Source organism: Petromyzon marinus, chromosome 3, assembly GCF_048934315.1.
Source record: "Petromyzon marinus isolate PM22_M1 ecotype Great Lakes invasive population chromosome 3, UKy_Petmar_22M1.pri1.0, whole genome shotgun sequence".
Classification (NCBI taxonomy): domain Eukaryota; kingdom Metazoa; phylum Chordata; class Hyperoartia; order Petromyzontiformes; family Petromyzontidae; genus Petromyzon; species Petromyzon marinus.
Window position 1 is genome coordinate 1,431,559 of NC_133669.1, and position 16,707 is coordinate 1,448,265.

General features: G+C 51.9%; 1 protein-coding gene across 1 annotated transcript; it reads left to right on the forward strand.

Moving 5' to 3' along the window:
- Positions 1-3,909: 3,909 nt before the first annotated feature.
- On the forward strand, positions 3,910-8,023 carry LOC116951175 (transcription factor SOX-12-like). Its single transcript, XM_032969650.2, has one exon. It carries the CDS (start codon positions 4,142-4,144, stop codon positions 5,291-5,293), a length of 1,152 nt encoding a protein of 383 aa, XP_032825541.2. The 5' UTR covers positions 3,910-4,141; the 3' UTR covers positions 5,294-8,023.
- The last annotated feature ends 8,684 nt before the right edge of the window (positions 8,024-16,707 follow it).

Here is a 16,707-nt window from a genome sequence, read left to right on the forward strand (position 1 = left end):
AAACGCACGCCAGGGCCCCCCACCCCTTTCGACATCCGTGCCCGGCAGCAGCCAGTGTCACTCGGAGCTCGCGGTGCCGTGTCCCCACGACCGCCACATTTGGATGATGCCGGACCAATCGGTGGCTCGAGAGCTCCCTTGGCCAAAGTCTCTGCTGCGCGATTATTCAGACGGCGTTACTCACACACTCACTCACTCACACTCACTCACACTCACTCACACACTCACACACATTCTCACTCACACACACTCTCACACACTCACTCACACTCACTCACACACACTCACTCACACACTCACACACATTCTCACACACACTCTCACACACTCACACACACACTCACACACTCACTCACACTCACTCACACACACTCACACACATTCTCACTCACACACACTCTCACACACTCTCACACACTCACACACACACTCACACACTCACACACACTCACACACACTCTCACTCACACACACTCTCACTCACACACTCACTCACACACACACTCACACAAAAAAAAGATCCCTCATATAGCCTTAACAGACTGTAGGGGCAAGTGCTGTTAGCGAGCACCTATGAAGGCCGGCACGATACACGAGGGGGTGGGTGGCCAACACCACGCCCGGCCGCCTTTGTCTCCCTAGTGGCGATGTTTACACACCGCACCAGGTACTCATTTGAGGCTGAGTCGACCTAGGGGAGGCCCGGGACCGGTTCAGATAATCGTCACTGGTGTTGGCCGTGAGCGGGAATCGAACCCGGGTCGCCAGGTTCATAGCGCAGCACGCTGACCGCTACACTACCGCTCCCCACACACACACTCTCACACTCACACTCTCACACACACACTCACACACACACTCTCACACTCATACACACTCACACACACTCTCACACACTCACACACTCAACAACAACCGCCATTCGCCACTAAGTGGCGGTGACGTCACCACGACGCTTGTGCCAGGCTATGTGCACTTTGAGGCCACGTGAAGTGTCGAACGCCCGCTGGCAGGAGGTCACGGGGCAGACCCAAGTGCCACGGGTCGGCTGACTAAGATGACTGAGATGACTGGCTGATGCACCACCTGCTGTGCTTTAGCCACCCGGCGCTCCGCTCGTTGTTGTGAGCGTCGCTCCTCCGCCCTCCGTTGTTGTTGGAGGGCGACTGCCTCCAACTGCCCAGAAGCGTCCTTCACGAGCCTCCTCCACAGAGGCCGATCTTGACACCGCTGGTACCAGTCACCGGCAAGTCCACTCAGCTCCACGTCCTCCTGTACCACATCACTCCATCTCTTATCTAGCCCGTGCCGCGCCCGTTTAGCCCCCTCAATCCGGCCGAACAAAAGCTGTTTCGGCATGCGGTGGCTGGGCATGCGGGCTACATGACCCAGCCAACGCAGCCTTCCCCGCCGGAGGAGCTCACCGATGGGACCTTGCCCAGATCTATCAAGGATTTGTAAGCTCCTCACACAATCCAGCCTGGTTAAACCCAGGATGGATCGTAGGCAGGCCAGCCTAAATGTTTCTAACCGGCGAAGATGGTCCATTAGGGGGGTCCACGTTTCGCAAGCGTAGAGAAGGGAGGGAATGACCGTGGCCGAGAAGACCTGAAGCTTAGTGCGGAGCGACAGACCAGGTAGCTTCCACACAGCGTTACGCAACCGATGAAAAGATATTGCTGCTCGACTGATTCGGAGTGAGACCTCTGCTGTTAAACTGGAGCCGGTCATAAGCACACTGCCCAGGTGTGGGAAACTCTCCACTCACACACTCAAACACGCTCACACACTCTCACACTCACACAAAGATAAAGACCCCCCATATAGCCTTAACAAACTGTAGGGGCAAGTGCTGTTGGCGAGCACCTATGAAGGCCGGAACGGTACACGAGGGGGAGGGTGGCCAGCACCACGCCCGACCGCCTTTGTCTCCCTAGTTGCAATGTTTACACACCGCACCAGGTACTCATTTGAGGCTGAGTCGACCTAGGGGAGGCCCGTGACCGGTTCAGATAATCGTCACACTCACACACACTCACACACCCACACACATATTCACACACACACACCCACTCACATTAACACTCACACACACACACTCACACACACACACATTCACACTCACACACATTCACACACACTCTCACACACACATTCACACACACACTCACACACACATTCACACACACACTCACACATTCACACACACTCACACAACACTCTCACACACATTCACACACTCTCACACTCACTCACACACTCTCACACACTCACACACACATTCACACACTCACACTCTCACACTCTCACACACTCACACACACTCACAAACACACTCACACACACACCCACACACACATTCACACACACGCGTGCGTGCGTTGGCGTACGAGGCTGTGGGTTGTTGAAAATTAACGCCACGGATGTAATGGTTTACTTAGGTGGATTACAGCGCGTTATTAAGGTGTGCTGTAGATAACGAGTCTTCATTTAAATGCCAATTAAGCTAATCGCTATTAAAGCGGGAGATGGCGGGCGCTCGTTCTGCCGAATTCAGAGCAATCATTAATTTGGTGCGGTGCTTCGTAACCGGGCGTGTTCCACAGGTGCTGTAAGCAGCAACTCCGTACGCACAGCAGCAGCAGCAACAACAACAACAACCGTGCTCTTATCAGCCCGCTCGTTCTCAGTCAGCGATTCGAGTATTAGTTTAGCGGAGCTTAGGGGCTTGCCGCATGTGGCCGGTGTGAAGGGGAGACGAGGGGGGATGGATGGGGGCGCTGAAGGGGGTGTGTGGGGGTGTGAATTGTGATGAGCGTGGTTGTCGTGAAGCGTGGCGTGAAGGGTGTGTGTTCGGGAGTGTGTACGGGATATATTTGCGGTGGGTGTGAAGTGTGTGTTGTGTGTGGAATGGTTTTTTGTTGTTGTTGGTGTGTGTGCGAGAGAGAAAAGGGGGCATGTATATGTGTATAGGATGCTTCGTAGGACTATGGTGTGGCTATGTGTGTGATGTGTCGGCTGTGTTCTACAGGGATGTTGTAGGTGCATATGGGCTGTAGGCGAGAGGTTTGGTGTGGGTGTCTAAGCTACACGTGCACACGCGGTGTGTGGGATCTTTAGTGCGAGTGTGTGTGGATTGTGTATGTAGTGAGATGTATGGAGCGCCGTGCATGGTGTGATATGTGCAGTGTGTGCCGTGTGGACGAGATGTGTGTATAGTTGAGTGTACGGTGTGTGTGTATAGCGAAGTGTGTGAATGAAGTGTGTCGAGGTTTGTGTTGGTAAGTGGTGTGTGCATGAGCTACTTGTGTGTACTTATATTTCTTTGTGCTGTATCCATAGTGTCAGCATCATCAGCAAAACCATGATCAATCTACTGCTGGATGAAGGCATCCCTCGAGGTGTCGTCATCTCTCACGGCTGTGCTACGTAATGGTCTTGCATGCATAGTGTGCGTGTGTTGGGCTGTGCTACGTAATGGTCTTGCATGCATAGTGTGCGTGTGTTGTTGCCTGGCCGTGTACGTACACACAAAGTGCACCTAGCCTGGCACAGTCTTCATGGTGACGGCATCATTAATTCGTGGCGAGTGGCGGTTGTGTGTTCGTCTATACACACACGCGCGCGCCTATGATGTGTATATGATGTGTATATGATGTACTCCACTCCACTGCTGGATTGTCTGTCTCTGGGTCGGCCACTCCCCCCCCCCCCCCTTTTTAACCGCGCCGCCCCCCCCCCCTCAAAAAACAAAGTAGGCGTGGCGCGTGCTCCCTTAGCAACAACCAATCAGAGCCCGCGCCAGGCGTGTCCACGCGCGCTCCCCTCGCTGCCATTGGCCGTGGCCGCGACGTCGAGCGGTGCCCGCCGCTATATAAGGGAGCGGCCGGAGGGAGGCGGATTCAAACCGCGGAGCGCGGCCTCGCACTCCGGACTGCCCTAGTGGCGGCCCTCCGCGCGCGAGCATCGACCTCCGGCCACACCGGTCCGGCCCGGCTCCACCCCTCCCCCCCAACTAGAAAATCTCCAGCAACTCGCTCGGGCAGCCACAACCCACGCAGGGGGTGGGGGGGACGCTCGGCGAGTCACAACGCAGGGGCGACATAACGAGCGAGAGGAGCGTGGAACTCGCAGGACGGCCATGGTGCAGCAGGCGGGCGGCCGGAGCATCATGGATCGCCCCGACCATGCGGCGGCTTCGCGCTCCGACTCCGAAGCCGAGGGCTCGGACCCCGGCTCCGTGGCCCCGGGGCCGCTGGTGGGGGTCCTCGGGACGGAGAGCGGCGCGCCGGGCCCCGGGTGGTGCAAGACGGCGAGCGGGCACATCAAGCGGCCAATGAACGCCTTCATGGTGTGGTCGCAGATCGAGCGGCGCAAGATCATGGAGCAGTCGCCCGACATGCACAACGCGGAGATCTCCAAGCGGCTGGGCCGCCGCTGGAAGCAGCTGAAGGAGAGCGAGAAGGTGCCCTTCATCCGAGAGGCGGAGCGCTTGCGCCTCAAGCACATGGCCGACTACCCGGACTACAAGTACCGGCCGCGCAAGAAAGCCAAGCTCGCCCAGCAGCAGCAGCAGCAGGGCAGCCCCAAGGGCACCCCCGCGGGCAGGAGCTCCAGCAGCAAGAAGAGCAGCGGCAAGGTGAAGGCGCAGCAGCAGCAGCCAAAGATGGGCTCCTCGCTGCTGAAGGAGGCGGCGGGAGGCAGAGTGAGGGTGGCCAAGCGGAGCCCCAAGGGCGCGGCGGGCGAGCGGGGCAAGGCGAGCGCCTCCGCCTCCTCCGCCTCGTCTCACGCCGCCGCCGGCGCCGCCGTGCCCTCGAGCCCGACCCTCAGCATCCCCGGCGAGGCTGTGGATCGCCTCAGCTTCTACGAGGAGTGTGGAGTCCCAGAGGGTCCCGCCGCTGCTGCTGCCGCCGCCACCGTCGGCGGCAGCAGCAGCAACTTGAGTTCAGCCATCATCAAGAGGGTCACCTCCCCGCCTTTATCCACCACGTCGTCGTCGTCGTCGAGGTCCTTGTCCACCTCCACGGTGTCGTCTTCGTCTTGCTCCAGCGACGAGGACGACATGTTCGACCTGGAGCTGGAGCTGGGCTCGTCGCCCGCCTCCCCGTCCAGCGTGGATCTCATCCTGGGCAGCCTGGGCGCGCTCGACCGCGAGGCGGACGCGCTGAGCACGGGCAGCTCCGGGGGGGGCTCCCACTTCGAGTTCCCAGACTACTGCACGCCCGAGGTGAGCGAGATGATCTCCGGGGAGTGGATGGAATCGAGCATCGCCAACCTCGTGTTCACCTGCTGAAAGGGGGTGGGGGAAGGATCAGCAGCAGCAGCTCTTATCATCAGCAGTACCAGCAGCAGCACCAGCAGCAGCAGAAGCTATGGAGAGCCAAGCTGCAAGCAAGGTAGCTCTGTGAACATACCCCTAGCGAGCAAGGCGCGCAGCCAGCAGAGGAGATTGGTGGTGGTGGTTGGTGACATAGTGGAGTAGAAGATGATAAGTTGGAGGAGCAGAGCGGGCGAGGTTGGAGCAGGAGGATGAGGCTGGCGCAGTGCGCGCCTCTCCCCGCACTGCACGTGGACTCGAGTACGGCGTGGAGGAGGAGGAGGCGCTCTGTGCCCATGCCTCGCAGCGATGCCCGTCTCTCGCTAGAACTGTGTTCTCGCCTTACTGCTGGCCAGCCAGGGTCCCGCCTGCTGGGGAGTTGCGGCAGTGGGTTCTCCCAGGAGCCGGCAGCTTCCCCAGGGTCACCCCTTACCCCCGCCCCACACCCTCAACCCCTTCGCTCTCCAGGTCTCCTTCCCCCCCTCTCACTCGCCCTCCTCCTCCAGAGAAGGGACTGCCCCACCCCCCAAAGCATACACCAGCCTCCCATCCCATCCATCCCCGCTCAGCACCCCATTTGCAGACCCTTGATGAGTAACCCCCTTTCTGCCCCCCCCCTTTTCCCCGAAACATTAACTCTCAGGAGCCATTAGATGGAGCCAACGCTGGGACCGTTTTTACAAGTGAATAATAATAATAATAAGTCAAGATCCCAGCAAGGCGCCGTCTATATAGTTAAACTATTTCAGGACCAAACCTCAACCACATTCGCCGTATGAACAGGACCTTTTGAGAAATCGCGGACTGTTTTTAGAGGTCGATGTTTGTCCCATCGACTAACTAGCTTTTTTGTAGTCGTCTTTGGGCTAGGTATAAATAACCGTGTTAGAGCTGGTGGAGTGGTGGGTGGTAGGCTTTTTTGTAAGGATGTTATACCATTGGCCGTTTGTGACTATGGTAGTTTTACAAAAATCCATGATCTAAAAAAGAACTCTATAACTCTGGTATTTCATATTCTGTAAGGGCTAGACACGATGCCTTTACAACTCTCAACAGTCGAGTGCTTTGGCCATTCCTGACCGTGGTAGTCACTTGGTTTGTTTTTAATCGATACAAATCGTTTTCTTACTCCGCGTGTGCGATTTTTAATTGCGTGTTACGGGAAACCGTCAAATGCCCTGAATCAAATGGCAAATTTTCAGTCGCCTCCCCATCAATGGACGGAGTAGCTTACAACAGACATGTAATTCCTATTTTTGCCTACTGAAATGATTATTTAACGTGTACTGATTTTTGTTTTTATATTACTTGTCGTTTTGTTTTGTAAAGGACTGTAATATGACGATTTAACGCCACTGTACAAAACGCGGCTTTGTATGATCGGTGTCTCCCGTCCGTGTGTCGCTGTATTTAATGCGCCGAGTCCATTGTGTGTGTGTGTGCGCTCCTCGCTTCACCATTATAGTCGCAACTTTGTGCAATATGTTAACACTGTATTGTACTTTCTTAGACGAGCACTCTTGTACAAACATTTTTTTACAAAAAAATTTCAATTTCGGTTTTCGTTGTTGTGTGTGTGTTCCTGCGATGCACAAACTCAGTCGGCTGACTGCTCCGTTTGTAGATAATTTATTTCTGAGCGAATAAAAAAAACGGCTGGACCTCACTTTGCTCGCATGTCTATGAGGGTTCATTATTTTTTCTTAACTGCATGTTTGCATATGAGCGCCCCTTAGCTTGGCGAGATGACGTTACGAGTTCTGCTTTAGGTTGGTCCAAAAGTGGGGCTTTCTACCCCCTCTCACCATTGAATACGTAGACAGGGCGCTATGCAATTATTAAAGTAGCCTTGGCCTGCTCGCCTCCCCGTCACACTGGGTCAGAGTCCTGGTCAGGCACGTTCCAGATCCACGTTTTGCCTCAACTCGCCCTGCCACCCACTTTTTGAATGTGGTAGATTGTATCCGGTCCTCAAAGACGAATGCACGTCTCTGGTTCGATGGATGGATTTTTTTTGTAACGACGCAAGTTGTAATAATTACTATAGGCAGTGGTGTGATGTAGGTTCTAAAAAAAACCAACCCTTTGCATGCGAATTTATATTCGGGTGTCTGTCTATCTCTCTTGCGTCTCAGGCCTCGGTTGCCTAAGTTGTGCCGAAGCTTACTTTGAATATTACGTATGCCGTCCGTGGCAAGTTCTAGCATCGCGTCGCCTTTTTTGAGCACTCACATGTGCACGCGGTCATATGCTGTGATGTCGTCCCACAACCTGGTTTACAGCCTTACGTGTGACGGCACGTGCGCGCACACAGCACATCCAGCAGGCCATCATCACGGTGGCGGCACGTGCTTGCGTAGCCACACGGGAGAGTGAGTGTCCTTGCACCTATATAGCCTTTTTCGGGAGTTGTATTCAGAAAGTAAAGTGGTCTCATGGTTCTGGAAGCAGTTGCCTAACTTTAACAAAAAAAAAATATCAATGTACTGTCTGTGGCCTCAAACAGTGGGAGCCCCCCTACCTCTGGTCGAAAACTCAAGGTTTGCCCACCCCTTGTTAAAAGGTTGAAGCATAATGTTTGTCTCTACCCCCTGAAAGGGTGTCCTAAATATTAGTCCTATGTTGTGCTATATTCTGGACATGCCTGTACGCTCGTTTTTTGTGTAAAGTGAATAAATATTGGAATAAATAATGAAGTCTGTTCAAGCTACTTGTGTAAGTGCCTTTGTGTCGGTTCCAGATATCTCTTGCCTTCTGTTGCGGTAAATGCATTTGTCTGGCAATTGGAAATGTTGTGAGCCATCTACGATTTATTAAATGAGTACATTTTAACCGGTTGGCATTTAGATGGTCTGGCTTCCACCGTGGTAATGTGTAATTTCCACCATCTCGTTGCCAACATTGAACACGAGTGCTGCTACATTGTCCTTTAAGTGGACAGACACTGACCTTTAGTTTCAACGAATGTTAGCACCGAGAGTCGCTATTCATGAAATATGACATACTTGGGAACTGGGATATCACATTCGGCCATTTGGAAAAGGAGGTTTCTGGCTCACACTTTTCATCGTACGCTTGACATGCCAGATGGAAGGAAAGCGACCTGCTCTGCCAAATGGAGTGGCGTCATCAGTGGTGGGTGATGACGGTTGAGTTTCGTCATCATTTCCAGCTCTAAAATAGCCAGCGCCTCCTTGGCCTAAATGTACAGAAATAGGGCTATGGCGTTTAGCTTGCATCACACATGTACATGCAGCAGTTGTAAGGTTTTATTTGTTTAAACGTTATAAATCCCAGCACCTTAAGGTAATTTAGTAATCATTGCGAGTGGAGCAGTGAATGGCTCACGCATTGTACCATGAACCCTGCGTTCCGAGTTTAAATTCCAGCCATAGCTGACATCAGTGGCGAGTGATACCTTAACTCGTCCTGGGTCCCCTCCTGCACCAACCCCAACTGACCGGGGTGATGAAGTATGGTCAAACAACCAGTGTCAACAAACCATGAAGAGACCTTCATCCAGTCAAGGATATGTAAAGGGGTGTAGATTATGTAAATAGTCATAAATTATACCATGGTCACTACATTGGCATACTACTGAAACTGTAACTATCTCGAACCTTAAAAAAATATATATACTTGTTTGTCGAAATGCTATTCCAGTTGTGCTATCAGCTCTATAAATTGATATTTTTTTTATTCAGGACTCCCAGTAAGCTGTGCACCACCTTGCTCTCGATCAGCCTGAAAATCCAAGTGATGGATGAATACATAAATGCATAAGTAATTTCACAAACACACCAACTTTTTATTTATAACCAAATGAGAGCCCTTGGGAGCCATTCACATGTTGGCACAGGTCCATTTAAACTAGGCCGGGTGCCTGCTTTTGCGCAATGAAGACAAAAACAAATGTCATGACATGACCTGGGCTTATATGTGCCAGGTTGTAGCCAGCGATCGCGTGTGCAGGGTGCCAGGGTCTTGGCATGCATGCTGGCCTAAATAGGAAGAGAATTATGGTGCTGTGGAGTAGCAGAGTGGCAATTAGACTATTGTGAAAGATGAAGAGAGTGGTGGGAATGGGATATAGGAAAGCTTACACAGAGGAGAGAGGGGCACAGGTAGAGCAGATACAGACATAGAGAGATGGAGCAAATCAGAGAAGAGAATGGTAAGAATACAACTTGCAACGATGATCATTATAACATCAATGCTGATGTGTGGCCCTTTTAGGTCTCGTAGAACCGGACTATAATGTACCACTCGTCTTGAAGAGTTTGTAATTTCCGAGCCATTGTGATGCCCACCACAACTTTAGCTCTGCCATGCCCCCCCCCCCTCCGTGGAGTTTTGCAAAAGGAAAAGTGATGACGTCACGATGCCAACGTCGCGCGGCTCGCAGCTCCTGATTGGCCGTAGCCACTGGCGAATCTTCGGCAGGTCTGACTCCGAAATAAGAAGACGGCGAAGGCAAGCTGAGTGGGAATCAGCTGATTGAGAGGTCCACCTGAGATAATCATCCTTAGAACGTTGTGGCCCAACTTGTCTTAGCAACTCGCTGCACGATTTTTTGAGCGTTATAAATCAGACATTTGTATTATTGTAATGATGCAATGCGGATTTTATTTGGACTGTGGGGTGTAAAACATCACCACAGGCACCAACACATTTCAACCCTTGAGATGCACGCCTCTTACTGCGTGTGAGTCAATTATCATCAGCCACGATCAATTCACTGCTGGATGAAGACCTCTCCCCAAGCTGTTGCCATCTCTTACCGATCAGCAATGCAACAATCCACCCAGCACCTGCACACGAACTGATTCCATTGCTCCATTTCCTAGGTGAAACGTACTCTCGGACGCAAATGCACCTATGCTGAAACTGAATACATTCATCATTAACACTGCACTTTAATGCCAATTTCCTGACACCTGGGTCCCGTGTGTATTTTTCTAAGAGAGTATTCGTGGTATTTTTTTAAATAATTTGTGCGTATACATCACTGCCAATGCAGTTCTAGTCGCTTTTATGTTTCGTAGAAGCCACTTAGTTTGCTGTAGAGAACGCTCGTTGCGCGGACCGTTATCAGAATTGCATAATTTCACCTTGGCGAGATCGTGTTAACGATGGCGGTGGTCGTGTGATGCGTTCGCGGCAGCGGTCAAAATAACACTTGCAAAATAACAATGAGATGACCTGTCAAAATAGCCAAGGCTTCGTCCCACGTGGCCAAGCCAGAGCCACGCTTGAGGAAGAGCTAATGCATCTCAACGGGACCTCGCAAGGCTTTAACTAAGGGGCTTGATTGATTGATGACCGCGAATGGCAAGAGTGCTGGCTCATTAAGGATTTAAGGGGAATACATGCTTGGTAATTTTGCCTAAAGTGTGGACAAATAAAGGCATTAAACGCACGGAGCTGTTTGCTTCACGCAGAAAAAGCCACCCAAATAGAGATGTATCTTTGGTCTAGCACCAATGTAAAACCTCACACCTCACGCCACTGTTGGTCTAGAGGAGCTCAAGCGAGCAGGCCCTTTAAAGTGTACTTCGGCCTACTCTCCCACGCTGGCTGGACATCTGGGAAGAAATGGGAGTAGCCCGCACGTCACCCCCACCATACGCCTGCCAATGGATTGACTGTGCTACGCCCATTTCCACTGCTGGGTGGGCAGAGGCAGCCCGGGGGAAGTGAAGAGACTGGGCACCATTGTTTGAACTTCCGCACAAGGAGAGCAAACGAACTGACAACCTCTGGACCGTTGCACCACGGCAACAGCAGCATCCCTTGAAACGCGAGATAATGAATGCAAATATCCGCTGACGATGCACTCCGCGGTTGCACGCCACTCGCCTGAGAGCGCACAGGACCCGGGCAAAGCCAGCCAGAGAGAGGCCAATCCTGCACGGGCACGAGCCTCCCACCCCATGTGGGAGTCAGGTCTGACGTTATCCACATCCAAGGGACTATCTGCCTTGAGCCAATGTTATCCACACACCAACCCAGCTCTCCACTCGCTACGCGCAGGCTGTTCAACATCACGGTTTGTGTGGCAGCTGGGGCAGGGTGCATTCGCAGCGCCTTCATTTATTTCATTCTGCGACTGGATAACGTCCTCCGCACGTCCTGCGTGGTGCGCGTTATATATGTGGCCATGCCTCGTCGCGTCTGGACACTGATGTTTGGAGAAGGCGGGCAGCATGGACATTTGAGCTTTGTTTTGTGCAACAATGAACTTTGCTGCACTCCTCTCTGCTGATCAATGTAACCACGATAGTGCGGTTAAGCACATTTGAATCGATATTAATTTTACATTGTCCACATGTCATAATGGCAGTGACGATAACACTGTTATTAGTATCCCGGAAAATCTTCACGGAGTCTCAAGGCTCATTTTGACGATTGTCTTGCATTGGGATGTTTGGCCAATTCCACTCTTGAGAGAGCGTTACATTGTCGAGAGAAGCGTGATTTGATGTGCGATGCTCACCTTGTACAGACATACAGACACGAACCCCACTTGAGCGTGTGCGTGTAGAGAGAAGCTTCAGCCCTCGGTGGCTCTACGCCAACACGTCCACCAATCTCCATCAACAACAAATGACATTCATAATTGCCGAACACGTCCCACGTGACGTGGGTACCGCAGAGTGGAATTCGGAGCGCTCTGCACGTCACGTGCTGCGCGCAGATAAAGATCCCCCGTATAGCCTTAAACAGGCTATTCGGACAAGTGCTTTTAGTGAGCACATACGAAGGCTGGACCGGTACACGAGGGGGTGGGTGGCTAGAACCACGCCCGGCCGCCTTTATCTCCCGAGTGGCGATGTTGACGCACCGCACCAAGTACTTATTTGAGGCTGAGTCGACCTAGAGGAGGCCCAAGACTGGTTCAGATAATCGCCACTGGTGTTGAGCGGGAATCGAACTCGGTTCGCCAGGTTCGTAGCACAGCGCGCTAACCACTGCAACACACACACACACACACGTGTACACACAAACACGCGCACACACACACTCACACGTCTCTATCTTAATTTAAATCAGCACTCCCTACGTCACAAAGGACACACACGGACACACAATACAAAGATCCCCCGTATAGCCTTGACAGGCGTATTGAGACGAGTGCTGTTCGCAAGCGTCTACACGCGCACGCACGCACACAAGACCCCGATCGTAATTTGAATCAGCACTTGCTATGCCCGGCGGGGCTCATGTTTACCAATCATCAGGCGCTGACAGCATGTACCGAATACATTATATCACCGTTGAACGATAAGATTGGCGAACGCGGAATTGTGCATCGCGGGTGGGTCGCCAGGACGGTGGTTCCGGAAAGCCCGATACGTAAGATGATCTCCCTCAATTGGACTCCATGTTCGATGTAATTGTAGTGTGACCGAGAAAACTGACACAGCCACCCTCGTCAATTATACTCGGTGGGAGGAGACGCCCCTGCTGCCGCCTTGCACAGTGCAACGCGGTCGCTCTGCGGTCAGCCTCGCCGCACTCTGCCTCGCCTCGTCTCCCCAGGCCCTCCCGCGTGCCCTGACATTCCTCGCGAGCTCACGAGCCTGCACCAACAACCTCCCCATCCTCCGCATCATCGTCGTCATCAGCCACGATCAATCCACTGCTGGATGAAGGCCTCCGCCAAGCCGCCGCGAATCTGCAATGGAATAATCCCCAATGCTCCTGGAAACCGGCTCATTTGAACCACTGCGTCTCCCGATCTGATCGCTTCGCGCCTTCTTATCATCGGGAGGGCTCCAGGACGCGTTCCGTTCATCGGCCATCCACCCCATGGCTATTCTTGACCATCGGCCATCGGCCCTCAGAGTGAGTAATATCAAGGTGATAGTGACCATAAGTACTCACAGTGCTGACGTGTTGCTTTGCAGAAGAGCCTCGGTGAATCTCGAGACGCCGTGTTTCGGGGGGGGGGGGGGGGGGGGTTCTGTATTTGAACATTTGGCCATTTCCGTTGACAAGTGTTTGGCTTCACGTGGAAGGAAACTGAAGCGCCACAACTCAGATGAAGGGACGGCACGCATGGGATGTCTCAGATTGAACGGTACATTCATTGCTATGCCAAGCGAATGTTCAAAGACACTTCCTATGTTTTCACGAAATAAACCACATAACCCTTACACCAATCACGACTAAACTTGCCACACAGCTCACCAAACATCAGTATACACAACTCGCCACACAGATCACCAAACATCAGTATACCCAACTCGCCACACAGATCACCAAACATCGGTATATTCAAACTCGCCGCACAGATCACCAAACATCGGTATATCCAAACTCGCCGCACAGCACGATGTCCGACGTTCCGCTGGACGTGCTGCGGACATTGTGCCTAACGAACAACCCTCAAACACACACCAGAGAGCTGGACGTAAACTACTTTCGCAAAGCGAAGTTAATCGCGCGCCGCGCGGGTGTTGGAGTTGAAACGCGCGCGTGCGCGTGTCCCCGTGTGCGCGTGCGTGAGTGCGCGTGCGCGCGGGGCTCTCTTGACTGTCGAGATTGCGAGTTTGTTCTTATTGCTGACACGCAGGCGAGGGCACACCACACGTGTCAAGGGAGCAGTTTAACAGAGTTGCGCAACAAGAGACTCGTGCGAGTCGACGTTGCGTTGCTAATTGACTGAATAATTAAGACTGCAGGTTTCATCTGAGCACGGTTTTTTTAATTACTGTATTCTCCGGATTACAATAAGGCGCTCCGGAAAGAAAGACGCACCCCGAAAGTGTTCCCCGTGTCAATACGGTAATACAAACCTGGGTCACACGCACGCACACATACACCTCCCGGATTATAAGACGCACCCGCAACTTATTTCTTTAAAGCGCAGAGTAATAAAGTGCGTCTAATAATCAGGAAAGTACGGGAAAGCGAATTGAACACCCGGTGCACAGCACAGAACAATCTCGCGAGAGTCGCTTGGGTGCAACACTGAACATACACAAAGACAAAGATCCCCGAATAGCCTTTACAGACTTTTGGGGCAAGTGCTGTTCGCGAGCACCAATGAACGCCGGCAAGGCACACACGTTGCTGTTGGGTGGCGAGCACCACGCCCGGTCGCCTCTGTCTCGCTAGTGGAGATTTTTACACATCGCACAAGGTACTAATTTAAGGCTGAGTCGACCTAGGGGAGGCCCAGGACGGGTTCAGATATTCGTCACCGATATCGCTCGTTACCGAGACTCGAACTCTGGTCGCCGGGTTCATAGAACAGTGCGCTAACCACTGCGGCTACCACTCCCCACACACGTGCACACACGTGCACACGCGTGCACAGGCGTGCACACGCGTGCACACACGTGCACACGCGTGCACACACGTGCACACGCGTGCACACACGTGCACACACGTGCACACACGTGCACACACGTGCACACACGTGCACACACGTGCACACACGTGCACACACGTGCACACACGTGCACACACGTGCACACACGTGCACACACGTGCACACACGTGCACACACGCTCGATGTCAATCAACTCGCATCGTGGCTCTTTCTGAGTCACGCACGTGAGGCGTCTCTACCAATCATCAGGCGCGTGCGGCGAGCACCGACTTCATTCAAACGGAGTGATACCTGGTGCGGAGCATGGACGTGCGATGCGCGATGGTTTGCGAGGAGTGGAGTCGTGGAAACCCCTGTTGGGTGGCGTTATCAAAGCACACACGCGTACGTGTACAAACAAAAAAGCAACACATATCATATGCGACGTTTCGGGCAATGGACCTTCGTAGCGCACGAAGGGCCATTGTTTGAAATGTCGCCTATTATATAGTTTCCCTATGATGGAGAAGGTTGCTGTTGTTGTTGAATGCGTTGAGTTGTTTTCGTTGTTGTTATTGGTGCACCACTGCCAACGCAGCTGCAGCATCAATGACATAGTAATAGGTTCTAGATTTGAAGCTTTCGTGACTGCAAGGATCCATACTCTTTGGTTCTATTCGGTAAAGTCAACCAAAGAGTATAGTAATAGGTTTTTACCCTTTTATCTGGCACCAAAACTGACACCTTTATACAAGGGATCATGTTTGCAATAACCACAACACAAGCAGTCAAAATGCAAACAAAAAGAGACAACTCTGATAATAATATGCATTGTCCTTGAAATTGATTGGTCCACATCCGCGACGGATTTTCTTAGAGCCTAGTCTCCACTGGTGTTGGACCAGATGGCGCCAAAAGGCGTACAACTCAAAAACAGCGCACTATCAGAGTATTGAGAGCTCGGGGTAAGCATTTACATTATGAGACCTCCAGTAGCACTGGCAAAGGAGGTATCATAATGTAAATGCTTAGCCCGAGCTCTCAATACTCTGATAGTGCGCTGTTTTTGAGTTGTACGCATTTTGGCGTCATCTGGTCCAACACCAGTGGAGACTAAAGGTATCTAAGAAAAGCCGTCTCGGGTGTGGACCAATCAAATTCAAGGACAGTGAATATTATTATCATCAGAGTTGTCTCTTTTTGTTTGCATTTTGACTGCTTGTGTTGTGGTTATTGCAAACATGATACCTTGTACAAAGGTGTCAGTTTTGGTGCCAGATAAAAGGGTAAAAACCTATTACTATATCTTGCTACTGGCAAAGGAGGTCTCATAAACATCAATGACATCTTCTCAACACACAAACTAAGTCGTTGCACGCTGCACGCCGCACGCGCCCGGTGATTGGTAAACAACTGTCACGCGATACAGCGAGCGCCGATTGTAATGTAATGAAAGACAGGCACTGTGTGTGGACCTGTTCCGCGTGCTGTAAGATAGGAGAGCGACGACTCTAAACAAATTAACGCGCTCCACTTCATGTGGGGGCGCGTGCAGAAATCATCGGGCGCGTGCAGCGCGTATCGACGTCATTTGTTTGTTCAGCCCTGGAGAATGGAGTGGAGTTTGTGTAACCCCTGCATGGAGGAACACAAAGCTACAAGCCACGCACACAGCTCATTCGCAATTCGTAGAATCCACATCAAGGGTCACTTTCGCACTCGCCAAGTTTCCAGAACGCTGCTAACACTGGCTTGGGGTAGGCATCTTCGGCGTAAGGAACTACCACTAGAGTACACACGAACGCCTACCGATCAATAATATTCCTATTTTATTGCACCACTTTAAAAAAAAAATTCTTGCTGTGGTTTTGACACCTGATGATGATTGCTTGTGTTGCAATCGAAACGTCGTGAGAATTTTATTGCTTTATATTTTTATTATGTTATTGTTTCCCTTCTACGTGACTTTACCGAAAGAACCAAGAATATGCACCACATGTTGTTGAAATCCTATGAACAGGGTAATAGGAATATCGGCTACGATGAGAACACAATTAGGGCAGATGGAAAT